The sequence below is a fragment of the Oncorhynchus gorbuscha genome, linkage group LG03 (genome assembly GCF_021184085.1).
Source record: "Oncorhynchus gorbuscha isolate QuinsamMale2020 ecotype Even-year linkage group LG03, OgorEven_v1.0, whole genome shotgun sequence".
NCBI classification, from domain to species: Eukaryota; Metazoa; Chordata; class Actinopteri; order Salmoniformes; family Salmonidae; genus Oncorhynchus; species Oncorhynchus gorbuscha.
Window position 1 is genome coordinate 7023090 of NC_060175.1, and position 21981 is coordinate 7045070.

At 45.2% G+C, this 21981-nt stretch overlaps 1 protein-coding gene across 4 annotated transcripts in view; it reads left to right on the forward strand.

Moving 5' to 3' along the window:
• Nucleotides 1-21981, forward strand: part of LOC124025296 (E3 ubiquitin-protein ligase RNF123) — a 236401-nt gene that overhangs the window by 85833 nt on the left and 128587 nt on the right. For all 4 annotated transcript variants that reach the window (XM_046338860.1, XM_046338863.1, XM_046338861.1 and 1 more), the window contains 4 exons: nt 2369-2508; nt 4529-4717; nt 20124-20199; nt 21802-21886. In XM_046338860.1, the coding sequence (XP_046194816.1) occupies nt 2369-2508; nt 4529-4717; nt 20124-20199; nt 21802-21886 (490 nt within the window). The remainder of the gene's footprint in view (nt 1-2368; nt 2509-4528; nt 4718-20123; nt 20200-21801; nt 21887-21981) is intronic.

Genomic DNA, 21981 nt, shown 5'->3' on the forward strand with positions numbered 1-21981 from the left:
ACAGCCTATCCTCCACAGTACGGGATGAGAGGTCCTCCACAGTACGGGATGAGAGGTCCTCCACAGTACGGGATGAGAGGTCCTTACGGGATGAGAATACCTTGTCCTTGAAGGGATGAGAAGGTCCTCCACAGTACGGGATGAGAGGTCCTCCTCTGTGATACGGGATGAGAGGTCCTCCACAGTACGGGATGAGAGGTCCTCCACAGTACGGGATGAGAGGTCCTCCACAGTACGGGATGAGAGGTCCTCCACAGTACGGGATGAGAGGTCCTCCACAGTACGGGATGAGAGGTCCTCCGCAGTACGGGATGAGAGGTCCTCCGCAGTACGGGATGAGAGGTCCTCCGCAGTACGGGATGAGAGGTCCTCCGCAGTACGGGATGAGAGGTCCTCCGCAGTACGGGATGAGAGGTCCTCCGCAGTACGGGATGAGAGGTCCTCCGCAGTACGGGATGAGAGGTCCTCCGCAGTACGGGATGAGAGGTCCTCCGCAGTACGGGATGAGAGGTCCTCCGCAGTACGGGATGAGAGGTCCTCCGCAGTACGGGATGAGAGGTCCTCCGCAGTACGGGATGAGAGGTCCTCCGCAGTACGGGATGAGAGGTCCTCCGCAGTACGGGATGAGAGGTCCTCCGCAGTACGGGATGAGAGGTCCTCCGCAGTACGGGATGAGAGGTCCTCCGCAGTACGGGATGAGAGGTCCTCCGCAGTACGGGATGAGAGGTCCTCCGCAGTACGGGATGAGAGGTCCTCCGCAGTACGGGATGAGAGGTCCTCCGCAGTACGGGATGAGAGGTCCTCCACAGTACAGGGACAGAGGGGGATGCGAGGTCCCTCTTTCTTTCATCCTCTGATCACAATACCCTGGAGATGGCTGAAGTAATTGATGATAGCTCTAGTACTGTGTGGATGAGGAGATGGCTGTAGTAATTGATGATAGCTCTAGTACTGTGTGGACGAGGAGATGGCTGTAGTAATTGATGATAGCTCTGGTACTGTGTGGATGAGGAGATGGCTGTAGTAATTGATGATAGTTTTTGTACTGTGTGGACGAGGAGATGGCTGAAGTAATTGATGATGGCTCTAGTACTGTGTGGATGAGGAGATGGCTGTAGTAATTGATGATAGCTCTAGTACTGTGTGGATGAGGAGATGGCTGTAGTAATTGATGATAGCTCTAGTACTGTGTGGACGAGGAGATGGCTGTTGTAATTGATGATGGCTCTAGTACTGTGTGGGCGAGGAGATGGCTGTAGTAATTGATGATAGCTCTAGTACTGTGTGGACGAGGAGATGGCTGTAGTAATTGATGATGGCTCTAGTACTGTGTGGACGAGGAGATGGCTGAATGGATGTTGTCTCAAAAAACTGCTTCTGGGAAACAGAGCTGTTGGGAGGCAACAGGGCATAGCCCGAGATACAAATGGTATTTGTTTACTTTCCTACTTGTACCACCGGACATCTGGCAAGCATGTTACTTTGGCTTTGTCGCCTGGTAATTCAGGTTTCACCCACAGCCTCTGGCACGTCCTGCCTCAGCCTCTGGCACGTCCTGCCTCAGCCTCTGGCACGTCCTGCCTCAGCCTCTGGCACGTCCTGCCTCAGCCTCTGGCACGTCCTGCCTCAGCCTCTGGCACGTCCTGCCTCAGCCTCTGGCACGTCCTGCCTCAGCCTCTGGCACGTCCTGCCTCAGCCTCTGGCACGTCCTGCCTCAGCCTCTGGCACGTCCTGCCTCAGCCTCTGGCACGTCCTGCCTCAGCCTCTGGCACGTCCTGCCTCAGCCTCTGGCACGTCCTGCCTCAGCCTCTGGCACGTCCTGCCTCAGCCTCGGGCACGTCCTGCCTCGGGCACGTCCTGCCTCGGGCACGTCCTGCCTCGGGCACGTCCTGCCTCGGGCACGTCCTGCCTCGGGCACGTCCTGCCTCGGGCACGTCCTGCCTCGGGCACGTCCTGCCTCAGTCATTGTGGTCCAGTGCATCTCTTTATCCAATCTGAATAGAACGTGTTATGATGTGAAATCTGTAATGGTTAGTATGTCATTAGTATCATGCAGAGGGGGATGTGTGTCTTTGATCAATCTATTCTGTATACTGTCATATCAACCCCCACTCTGCACAGCGTCATGCTATGAGTTACTTGGGGCTGTATAATCTGCAGCTGGGGACTTGTGAATAAAACTAATTAAAACAGAAGACTTTTAAACACTCATTTTTTTTATTTCTGTAAGTTTCAAAACGTTTTGCCATGGTGTTCCGTACCAAAAGGTCTTTGGCCCAACTGAACGTAGCCCTGGTGTGAAACATGCAGTATTCTCTCCTCTAATTGGTTGTGTGACAGTATTCTCCTCTCTGATTGGTTGTTACAGAGCCGTGCCCGTCCCTCCTGCTGCAGAGACACATGGCGGAGCTGCTCTCTCTGGATAAAGACATGGCCGCCTCCTTCCTCAATTCTGTTCTCAACCAGCTCAACTGGGCCTTTTCAGAGTTTATAGGCATGATCCAGGAGGTGAGCATAGAAATCGACATCGCTTCCTGTTAGGGCTGACCCCAATTATAATAAGTCGATTGTTTGGTCGATAGGCTTTTGGTCAACCAACTTATTATTTTTATTTTTTTGGTCAAATATATATATTTCTTTTAATGGCAAACGAGACACCTGTGTGATTTGAGCCCGCCTCGGTGACCTAATCGCCTCGGTGACCTAATCGCCTCGGTGACCTAATCGCCTCGGTGAACTGATTGCCTCGGTGAACTGATTGCCTCGGTGAACTGATTGCCTCGGTGAACTGATTGCCTCGGTGAACTGATTGCCTCGGTGAACTGATTGCCTCGGTGAACTGATTGCCTCGGTGAACTGATTGCCTCGGTGAACTGATTGCCTCGGTGAACTGATTGCCTGAACTGATTGGTGAACTGATTGCGGTGAACTGATTGCCGGTGAACTGATTGCCTCGGTGAACTGATTGCCTCGGTGAACTGATTGCCTCGGTGAACTGATTGCCTCGGTGAACTGATTGCCTCGGTGAACTGATTGCCTCGGTGAACTGATTGCCTCGGTGAACTGATTGCCTCGGTGAACTGATTGCCTCGGTGAACTGATTGCCTCGGTGAACTGATTGCCTCGGTGAACTGATTGCCTCGGTGAACTGATTGCCTGAACTGATTGTGAACTGATTGCCTCTGATTGCCTCGGTGAACTGATTGGTGAACTGATTGCCTGAACGGTGAACTGATTGCCTCGGTGAACTGATTGCCTCGGTGAACTGATTGCCTCGGTGAACTGATTGCCTCGGTGAACTGATTGCCTCGGTGAACTGATTGCCTCGGTGAACTGATTGCCTCGGTGAACTGATTGCCTCGGTGAACTGATCGCCTCGGTGAACTAATCCATAGTGGAGGCCGGCGTGAAGGACACAGTCCAAGAAGGACAGTCTCTCTAAAAATGCACAATGCAAGTGTCTCCCGGCAATTTGTTCGCACGTTCATTGTTTAATAACTGTAATTGTGTGAATTGTTTCCCTTGATTGTTAGGTTCTATCAATTCCCCGTTACATGCGTCACCAGTAGTAGCCTACCAGAATATTTTATACAATGTTGCAAGTTTGCTAGAGCAAGCTTGGGCAGGACCCTAGTTGATAGTATATACAGTGTTTGAAGTTTGTTGCCGACAGGCCGTGCGTAGCTCCCAGTGTCTGGTATAACGCAGACTGAACCAGGTTTTCCTCTAGGATTTTGCCAGTGCTTAACTCCATTAAGTTTCTATTCTTATCCTGAAAAACTCCCCAGTACTTAAGGTTTACAAACATACCCATAACCTGATGCAGGCACCACAATGCTTGAAAATATAGAGAGTGGTACTCAGTAATGTGTTGAATTGGACTTAGTATTCAGTATTACTTTAGTGCCTTGTTGCAAACAGGAAGCATGTTTTGGAATATGTTTAATATGCGTCGTTCCACTTTGACATGATGGTGTTGTGTGTAGGCTATTAATATATATATATTTTTTAAATGTATCCATTTTAAATTCAGGCTGTAACACAACGTGTGAATACTTTCAAAAGGCACTGTGCGTGTCTTTCCCTGTCCTGCGGGCCTCGTCGTACACATTTATTAAAGGGATCGTGGCAAAAATCGCATTTGAAAGCAATGCATATATATTATTTTGTACACACACACACACACACACACACACACACACACACACACACACACACACACACACACACACACACACACACACACACACACACACACACACACACACACACACACACACACACACACACACACACACACACACACACACACAATTATAATACCTTGCGATCTTCCTTGCTGTTTTCATATAAGTGTACATGTTTTCATCTACTCCCGAAGTGTCCTAAAATAGATAATCAAATAGCTAGATAGTAATAACAGACAATTTAATGTGTTAGGGTAGTAAGAGGGGGAGAGAAGCTGCTTCATATGATCTTTGGTTTTAGAAAGCCTGCTGTAAAGTACCTTATTTAATCTCCCCTCCAGATCCAGCAGGCAGCTGAACGTCCTGAGCGTAACTTTGTGGACACAAGGCAGCTGAAGGTGTGCGCTACGTGTTTCGACCTTTCCGTCAGCCTTCTGCGGGTCCTAGAGATGACGGTCACCCTGGTCCCGCAGATCTTCCTCGACTGGACACGCCCCTCCGCTGAACTGCTGCTCAGACGATTGGCTCAGGTGAGACGGCACAGGATTTAATTAGTTGGTTGATTGAATGATTTGTTGATTAACTTGTTTTGTTTTGGGGGTATTGTGATGTCATAAGAGGACGTTGTCGCCGCAGCTCATCGGGTAAATATTTAAACGGTTTGAACAGGAAGAGTGTAGAAATGCTGACCAAGACCACATCCAGAAACGCTTCCTACCCTCTAACCCGTATTACTTCACAAAAGGCCTTTGTCTCTACCGGCTGAATGTACATCTGAGGTTAGAGCGTTGGACTAGTAACCGGAAGGTTGCAAGTTCAAATCCCCGAGCTGACAAGGTACAAATCTGTCGTTCTGCCCCTGAACAGGCAGTTAACCCCCTGTTCCTAGACCAGTTAACCCCACCGTTCCTAGACCAGTTAACCCACTGTTCCTAGGCCAGTTAACCCACTGTTCCTAGGCCAGTTAACCCACTGTTCCTAGACCAGTTAACCCACTGTTCCTAGACCAGTTAACCCACTGTTCCTAGGCCAGTTAACCCACTGTTCCTAGGCCAGTTAACCCACTGTTCCTAGGCCAGTTAACCCACTGTTCCTAGGCCAGTTAACCCACTGTTCCTAGGCCAGTTAACCCACTGTTCCTAGGCCAGTTAACCCACTGTTCCTAGGCCGTCATTGAAAATAAGAATTTGTTCTTAACTGACTTGCCTGGTTAAATAAAGGTTAAATTTAAAAAAACTTACTGGAGTGAAATGACATGGAAAGAGAATGTTATGAAGTCATCATTATTCTGTGGTCCCGAACACAGAAGGCAGTGATTTTATTTTTTATTTATTTTTATTTTATTTAACCAGGTAGGCTAGTTGAGAACACCTTTATTTAACCAGGTAGGCTAGTTGAGAACACCTTTATTTAACCAGGTAGGCTAGTTGAGAACACCGTTATTTAACCAGGTAGGCTAGTTGAGAACACCGTTATTTAACCAGGTAGGCTAGTTGAGAACACCTTTATTTAACCAGGTAGGCTAGTTGAGAACACCTTTATTTAACCAGGTAGGCCAGTTGAGAACACCTTTATTTAACCAGGTAGGCTAGTTGAGAACACCTTTATTTAACCAGGTAGGCTAGTTGAGAACACCTTTATTTAACCAGGTAGGCCAGTTGAGAACACCTTTATTTAACCAGGTAGGCCAGTTGAGAACACCTTTATTTAACCAGGTAGGCAAGTTGAGAACACCTTTATTTAACCAGGTAGGTCAGTTGAGAACACCTTTATTTAACCAGGTAGGCTAGTTGAGAACACCTTTATTTAACCAGGTAGGCTAGTTGAGAACACCTTTATTTAACCAGTGAGGCCAGTTGAGAACACCTTTATTTAACCAGGTAGGCCAGTTGAGAACACCTTTATTTAACCAGGTAGGTCAGTTGAGAACACCTTTATTTAACCAGGTAGGCTAGTTGAGAACACCTTTATTTAACCAGGTAGGCTAGTTGAGAACACCTTTATTTAACCAGGTAGGCCAGTTGAGAACACCTTTATTTAACCAGGTAGGCAAGTTGAGAACACCTTTATTTAACCAGGTAGGTCAGTTGAGAACACCTTTATTTAACCAGGTAGGCTAGTTGAGAACACCTTTATTTAACCAGGTAGGCTAGTTGAGAACACCTTTATTTAACCAGGTAGGCTAGTTGAGAACACCTTTATTTAACCAGGTAGGCCAGTTGAGAACACCTTTATTTAACCAGGTAGGCAAGTTGAGAACACCTTTATTTAACCAGGTAGGTCAGTTGAGAACACCTTTATTTAACCAGGTAGGCTAGTTGAGAACACCTTTATTTAACCAGGTAGGCTAGTTGAGAACACCTTTATTTAACCAGGTAGGCCAGTTGAGAACACCTTTATTTAACCAGGTAGGCAAGTTGAGAACACCTTTATTTAACCAGGTAGGTCAGTTGAGAACACCTTTATTTAACCAGGTAGGCCAGTTGAGAACACCTTTATTTAACCAGGTAGGCCAGTTGAGAACACCTTTATTTAACCAGGTAGGCCAGTTGAGAACACCTTTATTTAACCAGGTAGGCCAGTTGAGAACACCTTTATTTAACCAGGTAGGCCAGTTGAGAACACGTTCTCATTTACAACTGTGACCTGGACCAAGATAAAGCAAAGCAGTGCGACAAAAACAACAACACAAGTTACACATAAACAAACGTACAGTCAATAACACAATAGAAAAATCTGTGTACAATGTGTGAAGATGTAGAAGAGTAGGGAGGTTAGGCAGTAAATAGGCCATAGAGGTTAAATAATTACAATTTAGCATTGACACTGGAGTGATAGATGTGCAGAAGATGAATGTGCAAGTAGAGATACTGGGGTGCAAAAGAGCAAGAGGGTAAGTAATAATATGGGGGATGAGGTAGTTGGGTGGGCTGTTTACAGATGGGCTGTGTACAGGGACAGTGATCAGTAAGCTGCTCTGACAGCTGATGCTTAAGGTTAGAGATATAAGTCTTCAGTGATTTTTGCAATACACTTAGGAAGTAGAGTGGGCCTTGCTGAATTCATTACCCCTCCCCCTATTGTCCATATCCACGGCCCCGTGAAGATCAAATTAGCATAATACAAGAATCCCCATCAAAATCTGTCAGTTTAAGCCGGATATATGTTTATTTTGCCAATCCCAAGTCTCAATCCACCGCATCCGTCTATCGCACGTCTGCGTTGAAAAGTGGCTGAGCGAGAGTGGTGTGGTGTGTTAGACCACGAGACATCTCACTAAATCGTCTGTACGGTTTGAGCCATACGTTAATACGACCCCTCTGTGGAAAGGTGAGTGTCGTACCAACAACGCACATGAGGAAAAAAATAAATGCAAGTATATCTGGAGGTAGTTTAGTGCCAAACAACAAGGAGTTAAATACATTAAAAAAACAATCAAATATTTCCTGATCTTTCTTTTATCTCTTAGATATAGAACAGACACTTCAGAACAAACTTCCTGTAGATTTTTTTGTGTTTTTTTTTTTTGGGGGGGGTGGTCCTTATCTGTTCTATGTAGTGAATCTGTTATTCAATGTGTTTCTATGGGCTAATAGCAGTAAGGACTATCTGTTATTCAATGTGTTTCTATGGGCTAAGAGCAGTACCTAGGGTTACCTAGCCAGCAGAGGGTCACCTAGCCAGCAGAGGGTCACCTAGCCAGCAGAGGGTCACCTAGCCAGCAGAGGGTCACCTAGCCAGCAGAGGGTCACCTAGCCAGCAGAGGGTCACCTAGCCAGCAGAGGGTCACCTAGCCAGCAGAGGGTCACCTAGCCAGCAGAGGGTCACCTAGCCAGCAGAGGGTCACCTAGCCAGCAGAGGGTCACCTAGCCAGCAGAGGGTCACCTAGCCAGCAGAGGGTCACCTAGCCAGCAGAGGGTCACCTAGCCAGCAGAGGGTCACCTAGCCAGCAGAGGGTCACCTAGCCAGCAGAGGGTCACCTAGCCAGCAGAGGGTCACCTAGCCAGCAGAGGGTCACCTAGCCAGCAGAGGGTCACCTAGCCAGCAGAGGGTCACCTAGCCAGCAGAGGGTCACCTAGCCAGCAGAGGGTCACCTAGCCAGCAGAGGGTCACCTAGCCAGCAGAGGGTCACCTAGCCAGCAGAGGGTCACCTAGCCAGCAGAGGGTCACCTAGCCAGCAGAGGGTCACCTAGCCAGCAGAGGGTCACCTAGCCAGCAGAGGGTCACCTAGCCAGCAGAGGGTCACCTAGCCAGCAGAGGGTCACCTAGCCAGCAGAGGGTCACCTAGCCAGCAGAGGGTCACCTAGCCAGCAGAGGGTCACCTAGCCAGCAGAGGGTCACCTAGCCAGCAGAGGGTCACCTAGCCAGCAGAGGGTCACCTAGCCAGCAGAGGGTCACCTAGCCAGCAGAGGGTCACCTAGCCAGCAGAGGGTCACCTAGCCAGCAGAGGGTCACCTAGCCAGCAGAGGGTCACCTAGCACACCATACACCACACACACGCCACACAGGAGAGCAGATCATCAACAGACACCCGTTCTGTTCTCTAATGAACATTGACGGTTAAGCGTGTTGAATTAATGAAAGTTTTCAGAAGAACTTTTGAAATGTGCTGCTGTCTTTTCATCATCACTCATCATCATCATCATCGCCTCTCTCCTTCAATGCCATGATGTCTTCATGCAATACAAGGTGTGTGTGTTCCGGTGTGTGTGTTCCGGTGTGTGTGTGTGTTCCGGTGTGTGTGTGTTCCGTGTGTGTGTGTGTGTGTGTGTGTGTGTTCGTGTGTGTTCGTGTTCGTGTGTGTGTGTGTTCGTGTGTGTGTGTGTGTGCAAGTCCCAAGTGAACAGTCTCTCTCTCCATCTAGGTTGTAATCAGCAGCTAATTGAAACTAATGCCTGGAACAGCATGTGCTCTCTGTCTCGTGCTCTCTGTCTCGTGCTCTCTGTCTCGTGCTCTCTGTCTCGTGCTCTCTGTCTCGTGCTCTCTGTCTCGTGCTCTCTGTCTCGTGCTCTCTGTCTCGTGCTCTCTGTCTCGTGCTCTCTGTCTCGTGCTCTCTGTCTCGTGCTCTCTGTCTCGTGCTCTCTGTCTCGTGCTCTCTGTCTCGTGCTCTCTGCAATACAAGGAGTGTGTGTATGTGTGTTCCCATGTGCAAGTCTAATGTGAAAACTCTCTCCAGCTAGGTTGTAATCAGCAGCTAATCGAAACTAACCCCTGGAACAGACTGTTCTCTCTGATTTAAGATGAGCTTCATTAGCATGAATGACCTAAGCCACTGTTTCTGAAGAGAAGTGAGATACTAACAATAAGAGAAAAAAAGAAGTTACACTTTATATGAAGTTACACAGTAATACCTGTTAAATGAGTAATTACATCGATTTTACTGTCTGTCTCAAGGCATTAGGGTTGTTGTGGAATCTGCTATTACACATTCACTTACTGAAGGTTATTCCTATTTTGTAGTTCCACTATGTAACTGTTTTGAAATGACACATTTTAACCATATTAATAACTTAAACCAACATATGAGCTTGTTCTGTGTAATGTTGATGTCTGAAGTTGACATACACCTTTAATTTGGGGTCATTTAGAACTCATTTTTCCAACCACTCTTCAAATTACTTGTTTAACAGACTATAGTTTTGGCAAGTTGGTTAGGACATCTACTTTGTGCATTGACACAAGTAATTTTTCCAACAATTGTTTACAGACAGATTATTTAACTTATAATTCACTGTATCACAATTCCAGTGGGTCTGAAGTTTACATACACTAAGTTGACTGTGCCTTTAAACAGCTTGGAAAATTCCAGGTAATTATGTCATGGCTTTAGAAGGTTTTGATAGACTAATTGACACCATTCGAGTCAATTGGAGGTGTACCTGTAGATCTATTTCAATGCCTACCTTCAAACTCAGTGCCTCTTTGCTTGACATCATGGGAAAATCAAAAGAAATCAGCCAAGACCTCAGATTTTTTTTTTTTGTAGACCTCCACAAGTCTGGTTCATCCTTGGGAGCAATTTCCAAATGCTTGAATGTACCATGTTCATCTGTACAAACAATAGTAGGCAAGTATAAACACCATGGGACCACGCAGCCGTCATACCGCTCAGGAAGGAGACTCGTTCTGTCTCCTAGAGATGAACGTACTTTGGTGCGAAAAGTGCGAATCAATCCCAGAACAACAGCAAAGGACCTTGTGAAGATGCTGGAGGAAACAGGTACAAAAGTATCTATATCCACAGTTAAACAAGTCCTATATCGACATAACCTGAAAGACCGCTCTGCAAGGAAGAAGTCACTGCTCCAAAACCGCTATAAAAAGCCAGACTACGGGTTGTAACTGCATGGGGACAAAGTTCGTACTTTTTGGAGAAATGTCCTCTTGTCTGATGAAACAAAAATAGAACTGTCTGGCCATAATGACCATTATTATATTTGGAGGAAAAAGGGGGAAGCTTGCAAGCTGAAGAACACCATCCTAACCGTGAAGCACGGGGTGGCAGCATCATGTTGTGGGGGTGTTTTGCTGCAGGAGGGACTGGTGCACTTCACAAAATAAATGGCATCATGAGGACAGACAATTATGTGGATATATTGAAGCAACAACTCAAGACATCAGTCAGGAAGTTAAAGCTTGGTCGCAAATGGTTCTTCCAAATGGACAATGACCCCAAGCATACTTCCAAAGTTGTGGCAAAATTTAAATTTTACCTTTATTTAACCAGGCAAGTCATTTAAGAACATATTCTTATTTTCAATGACGGCCTGGGAACAGTGGCTTAACTGCCTGTTCAGGGGCAGAACGACAGATTGTCAGCTCGGGGGTTTGAACTCACAACCTTCCGGTTACTAGTCCAACCCTCTAACCACTAGGCTACGCTGCCGCCCTTAATGGCTTAAGGACAACAAAGTCAAGGTATTGGAGTGACCAGGTAACAACAGTTGATATGCACACCCTGGTCAATAACGGTCTCCTGAGTGGAGCAGCGGTTTAAGGCTCTGCATCTCAGTGCTAGAGGCGTCACTACAGACACTCTGGTTTGATTCCAGGCTGTTTCAATACCGGCCGTGATTGGGAGTCCCACGGTGCGGCGGGGAATTGGGCCGGGTTTGGCCGGGGTAGGTCGTCATTGTTCTTAACCGACTTTCCTAGTTAAATAAAGGTGAAATATATATATTTATATATTATATATATAATAATAATAATAATAATATATATATTTATATTTTTAAAATGACTAATATTAACTTCAACTCATTTTCAATTCGTTTTTTTTTCTCCATGCTATGACCTGGCTCAAAGGCTATACCGAATCAAGTGTAATATAAGAACAATTTTGTTTCATAGGATAAACTTTATCATGTAAATACCCAGGAGCAAGCAACTTAATGTAAAGTGAAACCCAGTAGGGTACACCCGTTATAATTACCTACCTATTAGGGTACACCCGTTATAATGACCTACCTATTAGGGTACACCCGTTATCATGACCTACCTATTAGGGTACACCCGTTATAGTTACCTACCTATTAGGGTACACCCGTTATAGTTACCTACCTATTAGAGTATAACCGTTATAATGACCTACCTATTAGGGTACACCCGTTATAATTACCTACCTATTAGGGTACACCCGTTATAGTTACCTACCTATTAGGGTACACCCGTTATCGTGACCTACCTATTAGGGTACACCCGTTATAGTTACCTACCTATTAGGGTACACCTGTTATAGTTACCTACCTATTAGGGTACACCCGTTATAGTTACCTACCTATTAGGGTACACCCGTTATAGTTACCTACCTATTAGGGTACACCCGTTATAGTTACCTACCTATTAGGGTACACCCGTTATAGTTACCTACCTATTATAGGGTACCCTTGTTATAATTACCTACCTATTAGGGTACACCCGTTATAATGACCTACCTATTAGAGTATAATCGTTATAATTACCTATTAGGGTATAACCTTTATAATTACATTTACATTTACATTACATTTAAGTCATTTAGCAGACGCTCTTATCCAGAGCGACTTAAATTACCTACTTATTAGGGTACACCCGTTATAATGACCTACCTATTAGGGTACCCCTGTTAGTTACCTACCTATTAGGGTATAACCTTTATAATTACCTACCTATTAGGGTACACCCGTTATAGTTACCTACCTATTAGGGTACACCCGTTATAGTTACCTACCTATTAGGGTACACCCGTTATAGTTACCTACCTATTAGGGTACACCCGTTATAGTTACCTACCTATTAGGTACACCCGTTATAGTTACCTACCTATTAGGGTACACCCGTTATAGTTACCTACCTATTAGGGTACACCCGTTATAGTTACCTACCTATTAGGGTACACCCGTTATAGTTACCTACCTATTAGGGTACACCCGTTATAGTTACCTACCTATTAGGGTACACCCGTTATAGTTACCTACCTATTAGGGTACACCCGTAATAGTTACCTACCTATTAGGGTACACCCGTAATAGTTACCTACCTATTAGGGTACACCCGTAATAGTTACCTACCTATTAGGGTACACCCGTAATAGTTACCTACCTATTAGGGTACACCCGTAATAGTTACCTACCTATTAGGGTACACCCGTAATAGTTACCTACCTATTAGGTACACCCGTAATAGTTACCTACCTATTAGGGTACACCCGTAATAGTTACCTACCTATTAGGGTACACCCGTAATAGTTACCTACCTATTAGGGTACACCCGTAATAGTTACCTACCTATTAGGGTACACCCGTAATAGTTACCTACCTATTAGGTACACCCGTAATAGTTACCTACCTATTAGGGTACACCCGTAATAGTTACCTACCTATTAGGGTACACCCGTAATAGTTACCTACCTATTAGGGTACACCCGTAATAGTTACCTACCTATTAGGGTACACCCGTAATAGTTACCTACCTATTAGGGTACACCCGTAATAGTTACCTACCTATTAGGGTACACCCGTAATAGTTACCTACCTATTAGGGTACACCCGTAATAGTTACCTACCTAATAGGGTACACCCGTAATGTAATAAACTTTGTGGACAATAGGCTAACGAGGAGAAATTAGGAGACAGGATGACATTTAAGAATAACCTTTTTAGTTTCATTGTTTATGTTGTAAAGTAATCTAACAACCAACTATGAAACTACAATGTTACAAGGGATTGACATGTATTTACAATGTACTTACCCAGGAGCAGCTTAATATATTGTGATTATTTTTATGACTTTGTAGTTACCATGTAACAAACTTAGCAGACACTCTGCTAACCCGGAGAAATAAGGAGACAGGATCGTTTTTCAGTTGGACTTTTCTTTAAAAAAAACCCTGTTGTGGAGAATTCTTTATTAAGCGAGAGACTTTATTTCTTGAAACAATAAATATTTATAGTCGATTTTTATATATATTTCTTTGCAATAATGAAGCTGGTCAACGACCACCCCACCGGTCGTTGAGAGCCCAACATTACAGAGGAATCATGGTCCTTATATAGCTGACACTAAAAATGCTTAGTCATGGCTGGTTCCACCCCTCCCCTGCAGCTCGGGACATCACACAGGAGGCTATCTTGTGTTCATCTTGTGAGTTACGTGCACCGGCTGTTGTTTCGCACACTCAAAGATGATTAGAGACAAAGATGTTCTACTCCTCCAGGCTATCTCGGGTCACAAACACCAACTCATTCGATGGAATGCAGGCTGTATGTTTTTTTTATCACCAAGCCATTGCAAATCAATTGCTAGCGCCCAAGCCCCAGAGGCCCAACTCAGTCACACTCACAAAGATGAGAGAATACTCATCAAATATATTCGATGCATAAACAGTCTTATAGCAATCTGGGGCGACAGGGTAGCCTAGTGGTTAGAGTGGAGGGGCGGCAGGGTGGCCTAGTGGTTAGAGTGGAGGGGCGGCAGGGTAGCCTAGTGGTTAGAGCATTGGACTAGTAACCGAAAGGTTGCAAGTTCCAATCCCCCGAGCTGACAAGGTACAAATTTGTCGTTCTGCCCCTGAACAGGCAGTTAACCCACTGTTCCTAGGCTGTCATTGAAAATAAGAATTTGTTCTTAACTGACTTGCCTTGTTAAATAAAGGTTAAAAAAAAGAATCTTGTAATTGTTCTACCATCTTCTTCCCTAGAGTTGATTGTCGTACTGGTGCGTCAATCGAAGTAAACACAATACAAATATCCCAGTTCTATCAGTTTAAGTTAGATGTTTTTGTTTCATTGGATCCACCACATCTGCTGATGTTGCAGTGTTTGTTTGACTTAACCTAAAAATGTATTTAAATTGTTGTTTTTTCCCCCCCACTCACACAATACCCCATATCACATTTACATAAGTATTCAGACCCTTTACTCAGTACTTTGTTGAAGCACCTTTGGCAGCGATTACAGCCTCAAGGCTTCTTGGGTATGATGCTACAAGCTTGGCACACCTGTATTTTGGGGAGTTTCTCCCATTCTTCTCTGCAGATCCTCTCAAGCTCTGTCAGGTTGGATGGGGAGCGTTGCTGCACAGCTATCTTCAGGTCTCTCCAGAGATGTTTGATCGGGTTTAAGTCCCGGGCTCTGGCTGCTCCACTCAAGGACATTCAGAGTTTTGTCCCGAAGCCACTCCTGCGTTGTCTTTAGATTGATTAGATGTAATGTTTTTCCTCATCAATTTTACAATAAGCCTGTAACTAAACAAAATGTGGAAAAAGTCTAGGGGTCTGAATACTTTCTGAATGCACTATAACCAGATACATAAACAGCTGTATAAAGGTCGTTTTGTGCCTACCAGTCAAAAGTGTTAAAACCCTTTGAGTTATTCTTTATTTTATGTACATTGTAGAATACTAGGGAAGACATCAACTATAAAATAACACATATGAAATCGTATAGTAACCAAAAAATTGTTAAACAAATCAAAATATATTTTAGGTTCTTCAAACCCTTTTCCTCTCACCACTTTGCACACTCTTGGCATTCTCTCAACCAGCTTCACCTGGAATGCTTTCCCACCAGTCTAATGTCCATTGGTTGTGTTTCTTGGCCCAAGCAAGTCTCGTCGTCTTATTGATGTTCTTTAGTAGTGATTTCTTTCCAGCAATTTGACCATGAAGGCCTGATTCACACAGCATTTATTTGGGCTGCGATTTCTGAGGCTGGTAACTCTAATGAGTTTATCCTCCAGCAGAGGCATCTCTGGGTCTTCCAGTCCTGTGGCGGTCCACATTAGAGCCAGTTTTGTCACAGTGCTGGATGGTTTTTGCAGCGGCACTTTGAAGAATGTTCTTGAAATGTTCCAGATTGACTAACCTTCATGTCTTAAAGTAATGATGGACTGTCATTTCTCTTTGCTTATTTGAGCTGTTCTTACCATAATATGGACTTGGTCTTTTACCAAAAAGTGCTATATTCCGTATACCAACCCTACCTTGTCACAACACAACTGATAAAGGCTCAAACGCATTTAGAAGGAAAGAAATTCCAATAATGAACTTTTAACAGGGCACTCCTGTTAATTGAAATGCATTCCAGGTGACTACCCCATGAAGCTGGTTGAGAGAATGCCAAGAGTGCAAAGCTGTCATCCATGCAAAGGGTGGCTACTTTGAATAATCTAAAATATACAATATTTTGATTTATTTAACACTGATGTTTACTACATGATTCCATGTGTTATTTCATAGTTTTAATCTATTCACTATTATCCTACAATGTAGAACATAGTAAAAATAAAGAAAAACCCTTGAATGAGTAGGTATCTACAACTTTTGACCGTGTGTGTGTGTGTGTGTGTGTGTGTGTGTGTGTGTGTGTGTGTGTGTGTGTGTGTGTGTGTGTGTGTGTAAACAGCAAATATAAGAAACATCCCTTTTTTCAGGACCCTGTCTTTCAACAATAATTCGTAAAACCACAAATAACTTCACAGATCTTCATTGTAAAGGGTTTTTTAAACACTGTTTCCCATGCTTGTTCAATGAACCATAAACAATTAATGAACATGCACCTGTGGAACGGTCGTTAAGACACTAACAGCTTACAGATGGTAGGCAATTAAGGTCACAGTTATGAAAACCTAGGACACTAAAGAGGCCTTTCTACTGACTCTGGAAAAACACCAAAAGAAAGATGCCCAGGGTCCCTGCTCATCTGCGTGAACGTTCCATAGGCATGCTGCAAGGAGGCATGAGGACTGCAGATGTGGCCAGGGCAATAAATCGCAATGTCCGTACTATTTGATGCCTAAGACAGCACTACAGGGAGACAGGACGGGCAGCTGATCGTCCTCTCAGTGGCAGACCACGTGTAACAACACCTGCACAGGATTGGTACATCCGAACATCACACCTGTGGGACAGGTACAGGGTCGGAACAGCAACTGCTCGAGGTACACCAGGAACGCACAATCCCTCCATCAGTGGTCAGACTGTCCCCAATATGTGAGATGCTGGACAGAGGGCTTATAGGCCTGTTATAAGGCAGGTCCTCATCAGACATCACCAACAACAATGTCGCCTATGGGCACAAACCCACCTTCGCTGGACCAGACAGGACTGGCAAAAAGTGCTCTTCACTGACGAGTCACGGTTTTGTCTCACCAGGGGTGATGGTCAGATTCACGTTTATCGTGGAAGGAAAGAGCGTTACACCGAGGCCTGTACTCTGGAGTGGGATCGAGGTGGAGGGTCCATCATGGTCTGGGGCGGTGTGTCACAGCATCATCAGACTGAGCTTGTTGTCATTGCAGGCAATCTCAATGCTTTGCGTTACAGGGAAGACATCCTCCTCCCTCATGTGGTACCCTTCCTGCAGGCTCATCCTGACATGATCCTTCAGCATGACAATGCCACCAGCCATACTGCTCGTTCTGTGTGTGATTTCCTGCAAGGCAGGAATGTCAGTGTTCTGCCATGGCCACCTGTTGGATCGGAGGGTGAGGGCTAGGGCCATTCCCCCCAGAAATGTCCGGGAACTTGCAAGTGCCTTGGTGGAAGAGTGGGGTAACATCTCACAGCAATAACTGGCAAATCTGGTGCAGTCCACGAGGAGGAGATGCACTGCAGTACTTAATGCAGCTGGTGGCCACACCAGATAGTGACTGCTACTTTTGATTTTGACCCCTCCCCCTTTGTTCAGTGACACATTTTTCATTTTCTGTCGGTCACGTGTCTGTGGAACTTGTTCAGTTTATGTCTTTTGTTGAATCTTGCATTTATACAAATATTTACACATGTTAAGTTTGCTGAAAATAAATGCAGTTGACAGTGTATGTTTTTTTTTGCTGTGTGTATACATACCTTGTATTTTTTTTGTTATATTTGTTATATTTTCTAAATATAGGAGAGACACTTCAAAGCTTTTTTTGTTGTATTTTTTTGTTGCCATTTCTGAGTATGTTAATGCCTTTGTCTGGGCTATAGTAGTAAAGGCCTAATTCAATGTTTTATTTTGGGGATCTTTTTTTGTTAATTCCTAAAATTCAAAATCGAATTGTAGTTCAATGGATGATTTTGCTTTCTTAAAACCATGTCATCATATACCTAGTTTATTTACCAACCCTGGTATTACCAGGTACTAGTCTATTTACCAACCCTGGTACTACCAGGTACTGCTCTATTTACCAACCCTGGTATTACCAGGTACTGGTCTATTTACCAACCCTGGTATTACCAGGTACTGGTCTATTTACCAACCCTGGTATTACCAGGTACTGGTCTATTTACCAACCCTGGTATTACCAGGTACTGGTCTATTTACCAACCCTGGTATTACCATGTACTGGTCTATTTACCAACCCTGGTATTACCATGTACTGGTCTATTTACCAACCCTGGTATTACCATGTACTGGTCTATTTACCAACCCTGGTATTACCAGGTACTGGTCTATTTACCAACCCATATATAGCATGTGAATTGGTTGATAGTGACAGATTAAGGTTCTCCCTCCATTGTTTCTCCATCCTCCCCCCCTCCCTCACCCACTTAGTGTGCCCGCCCAGTCCTGATAATCTAACGCGCTCTTATTGGTCCACTGGTCTACGCTCTTATTCCAGCTGATTGAACGATTCATCAGGTGCAGGATGGACAGATTCTCGACCAGAGCATTGGAAACAATGATAAATGGATCTAGACAATACAGACACACGATCTGCTTTTACTTTCTGGTCTGTTTCTTTTAATTGAAAAATAACTATTGAATGGTTTGTAACTCCCTCCCTTTTTCTCTGTCTTGCTTTCCTTCCTCTCTCTCTCCCTCATTCCTTCCTCTCTCTCTCCCTCATTCCTTCCTCTCTCTCTCCCTCATTCCTTCCTCTCTCTCTCCCTCATTCCTTCCTCTCTCTCTCCCTCATTCCTTCCTCTCTCTCTCCCTCATTCCTTCCTCTCTCTCTCCCTCATTCCTTCCTCTCTCTCTCTCCCTCATTCCGTCCTCTCTCTCTCTCCCTCATTCCGTCCTCTCTCTCTCTCCCTCATTCCGTCCTCTCTCTCTCTCCCTCATTCCGTCCTCTCTCTCTCTCCCTCATTCCGTCCTCTCTCTCTCTCCCTCATTCCGTCCTCTCTCTCTCTCCCTCATTCCTTCCTCTCTCTCTCTCCCTCATTCCTTCCTCTCTCTCTCTCCCTCATTCCTTCCTCTCTCTCTCTCTCCCTCATTCCTTCCTCTCTCTCTCTCCCTCATTCCTTCCTCTCTCTCTCTCCCTCATTCCTTCCTCTCTCTCTCTCCCTCATTCCTTCCTCTCTCTCTCTCCCTCATTCCTTCCTCTCTCTCTCTCCCTCATTCCTTCCTCTCTCTCTCTCCCTCATTCCTTCCTCTCTCTCTCTCCCTCATTCCTTCCTCTCTCTCTCTCCCTCATTCCTTCTCTCTCTCTCTCCCTCATTCCTTCCTCTCTCTCTCTCCCTCATTCCTTCCTCTCTCTCTCTCCCTCATTCCTTCCTCTCTCTCTCTCCCTCATTCCTTCTCTCTCTCTCCCTCATTCCTTCCTCTCTCTCTCTCCCTCATTCCTTCCTCTCTCTCTCTCCCTCATTCCTTCCTCTCTCTCTCTCCCTCATTCCTTCCTCTCTCTCTCTCCCTCATTCCTTCCTCTCTCTCTCTCCCTCATTCCTTTCTCTCTCTCTCTCCCTCATTCCTTCCTCTCTCTCTCTCTCTCTCCCTCATATTCCTTCCTCTCTCTCTCTCTCTCTCTCTCCCTCATATTCCTTCCTCTCTCTCTCTCCCTCATTCCTTCCTCTCTCTCTCTCCCTCATTCCTTCCTCTCTCTCTCTCCCTCATTCCTTCCTCTCTCTCTCTCCCTCCCTCATTCCTTTCTCTCTCTCCCTCCCTCATTCCTTCCTCTCTCTCTCTCCCTCCCTCATTCCTTCCTCTCTCTCTCTCCCTCCCTCATTCCTTCTCTCTCTCTCTCCCTCCCTCATTCCTTCCCTCTCTCTCTCCCTCCCTCATTCCTTCCTCTCTCTCTCTCTCCTCCCTCATTCCTTTCTCTCTCTCTCTCTCTCTCCCTCCCTCATTCCTCTCTCTCTCTCTCTCCCTCCCTCATTCCTTCCTCTCTCTCTCTCTCTCCCTCCCTCATTCCTTCCTCTCTCTCTCTCTCTCCCTCCCTCATTCCTTCCTCTCTCTCTCTCTCTCCCTCCCTCATTCCTTCCTCTCTCTCTCTCTCTCCCTCCCTCATTCCTTCCTCTCTCTCTCTCTCCTCCCTCATTCCTTCCTCTCTCTCTCTCTCTCTCCCTCCCTCATTCCTTCCTCTCTCTCTCCCTCATTCCTTCCTCTCTCTCTCTCTCTCTCATTCCTTCCTCTCTCTCTCTCCCCCATTCCTTCCTCTCTCTCTCTCTCTCTCTCTCTCTCTCTCTCTCTCTCTCTCTCTCTCTCTCTCTCTCTCCCTGTTTCTCTCTCTCTCTCTCCCTGTTTCTCTCTCCAGCTTCTGAACCAGGTGTTAAACAGAGTGACCGCAGAGAGGAACCTCTTCGACCGTGTGGTCAACCTTCGTCTCCCAGGTAGTGCTCACTCTCCTCCAGTAATTTCTCGTACGGCCAATATTATTGTATACTTCTAGTAGTATTGCAGTATTAAACAAGTAATAGTATAAGTACAGAGATTACACCACTCTTTCACCAAGTCTGCTATTGACATTCTAAAATCTGTAACTGCTACTACCCCTGCAGTGTTATACCACTACAGATGCAGACAGACGTACTGTACCCACTGGTCAATCTGATGCAGACAGACATACTGTACCCACTGGTCAATCTGATGCAGACAGACATACTGTACCCACTGGTCAATATAATGCAGACAGACATACTGTACCCACTGGTCAATCTGATGCAGACAGATATACTGTACCCACTGGTCAATATAATGCAGACAGATATACTGTACCCACTGGTCAATATAATGCAGACAGACATACTGTACCCACTGGTCAATATAATGCAGACAGACATACTATACCCACTGGTCAATCTGATGCAGACAGACATACTATACCCACTGGTCAATATAATGCAGACAGATATACTGTACCCACTGGTCAATATAATGCAGACAGATATACTGTACCCACTGGTCAATCTGATGCAGACAGATATACTGTACCAACTGGTCAATCTGATGCAGACAGATGTACTGTCACAACACGTCACACACAGTCCGAAAGATTCTGAGATGACCTCGATTGTTCTCCTGGCCTGAGCTATATTAACATCACACACTTCTGTTAGCGGGTATTTTCCCTGGGCTACGGTTACTACTTACACTCTGACGTGTGAAAAATCAGATCATTCACTTTAGCTGCAGGAAATGACGGTTGGATCCAACCCAGCAGAGCCATTCATCAGAAATGACAACATGGAGCTGTGTGATGCGTTATTCACAGCCACTGTGTTCATTGTGTGCTAACTGATGTGTGGAGGGTCTTCTTCTAGGATTTTTTTTTGTGTGCGTGTGTGTCTGGTACTTTACAGATGGGCACTACGGTCCTCGAGGGGCTGGAGACAATTGCTTGTTTGGGCAGATACACTTTCTGCTCTCAGTTCCAAATGTTATCCTGAGTCACCCGCTTTACCCCTGACTCCAATAATCTGTTTTATTCGTGTGTTTTTATGGGTAGAATCACACTGATCTGGAATATCAAACCCCTTGCCATCTGACTGATTTCCCCCCTCCACAAAAAAATCACTTTCAGTACTGTCTCATGGCCCCTCTCTTTGTGTAAATTCTGTCTCCAATGGAACCCGTTATCTACTTTCCCAGAGTCAGAAACTCATGGAAACCATGTCTCAGCGTGCAGTGTCAAGGAAGTTGCTAACTAGCGTTAGCGCAATTGCTAACTGAGCACAATGACTGTAAGTCTGAGAACAGCTAGCATGCTAGTTAGCTTTGTCTCACAAAACTACCTTTCTATCTTCGTTCATACTAGACGCAGAGACTTACACTTTGTATCCCACAAGTTAATTTGACTCTGGGGAAGTAGATAATCATCTTAAATCAAATAAAGAAATAAAGAAAATGTAATATTTCAAATTTATATGACGCTTTTGCAATTCTTTGTACCTGGAGACCTGAACAATGTCTTTCTCTGTGTTCCTGGTGTCCAGGCCTAGAGAGCGTTGACCACTATCCCATCCTAGTGGCTGTGACAGGAATTCTGGTGAGGATCCTGGTGGACTGTGAGAGACAGGGGTAAGTGAATAGACGAGCTATATTTGCCCTGGGGGTAGTGGAGGTGGCCGAAAGCATGGTTTTGGAGGCCCTCTTTCATGCAGTTCTCAACATTT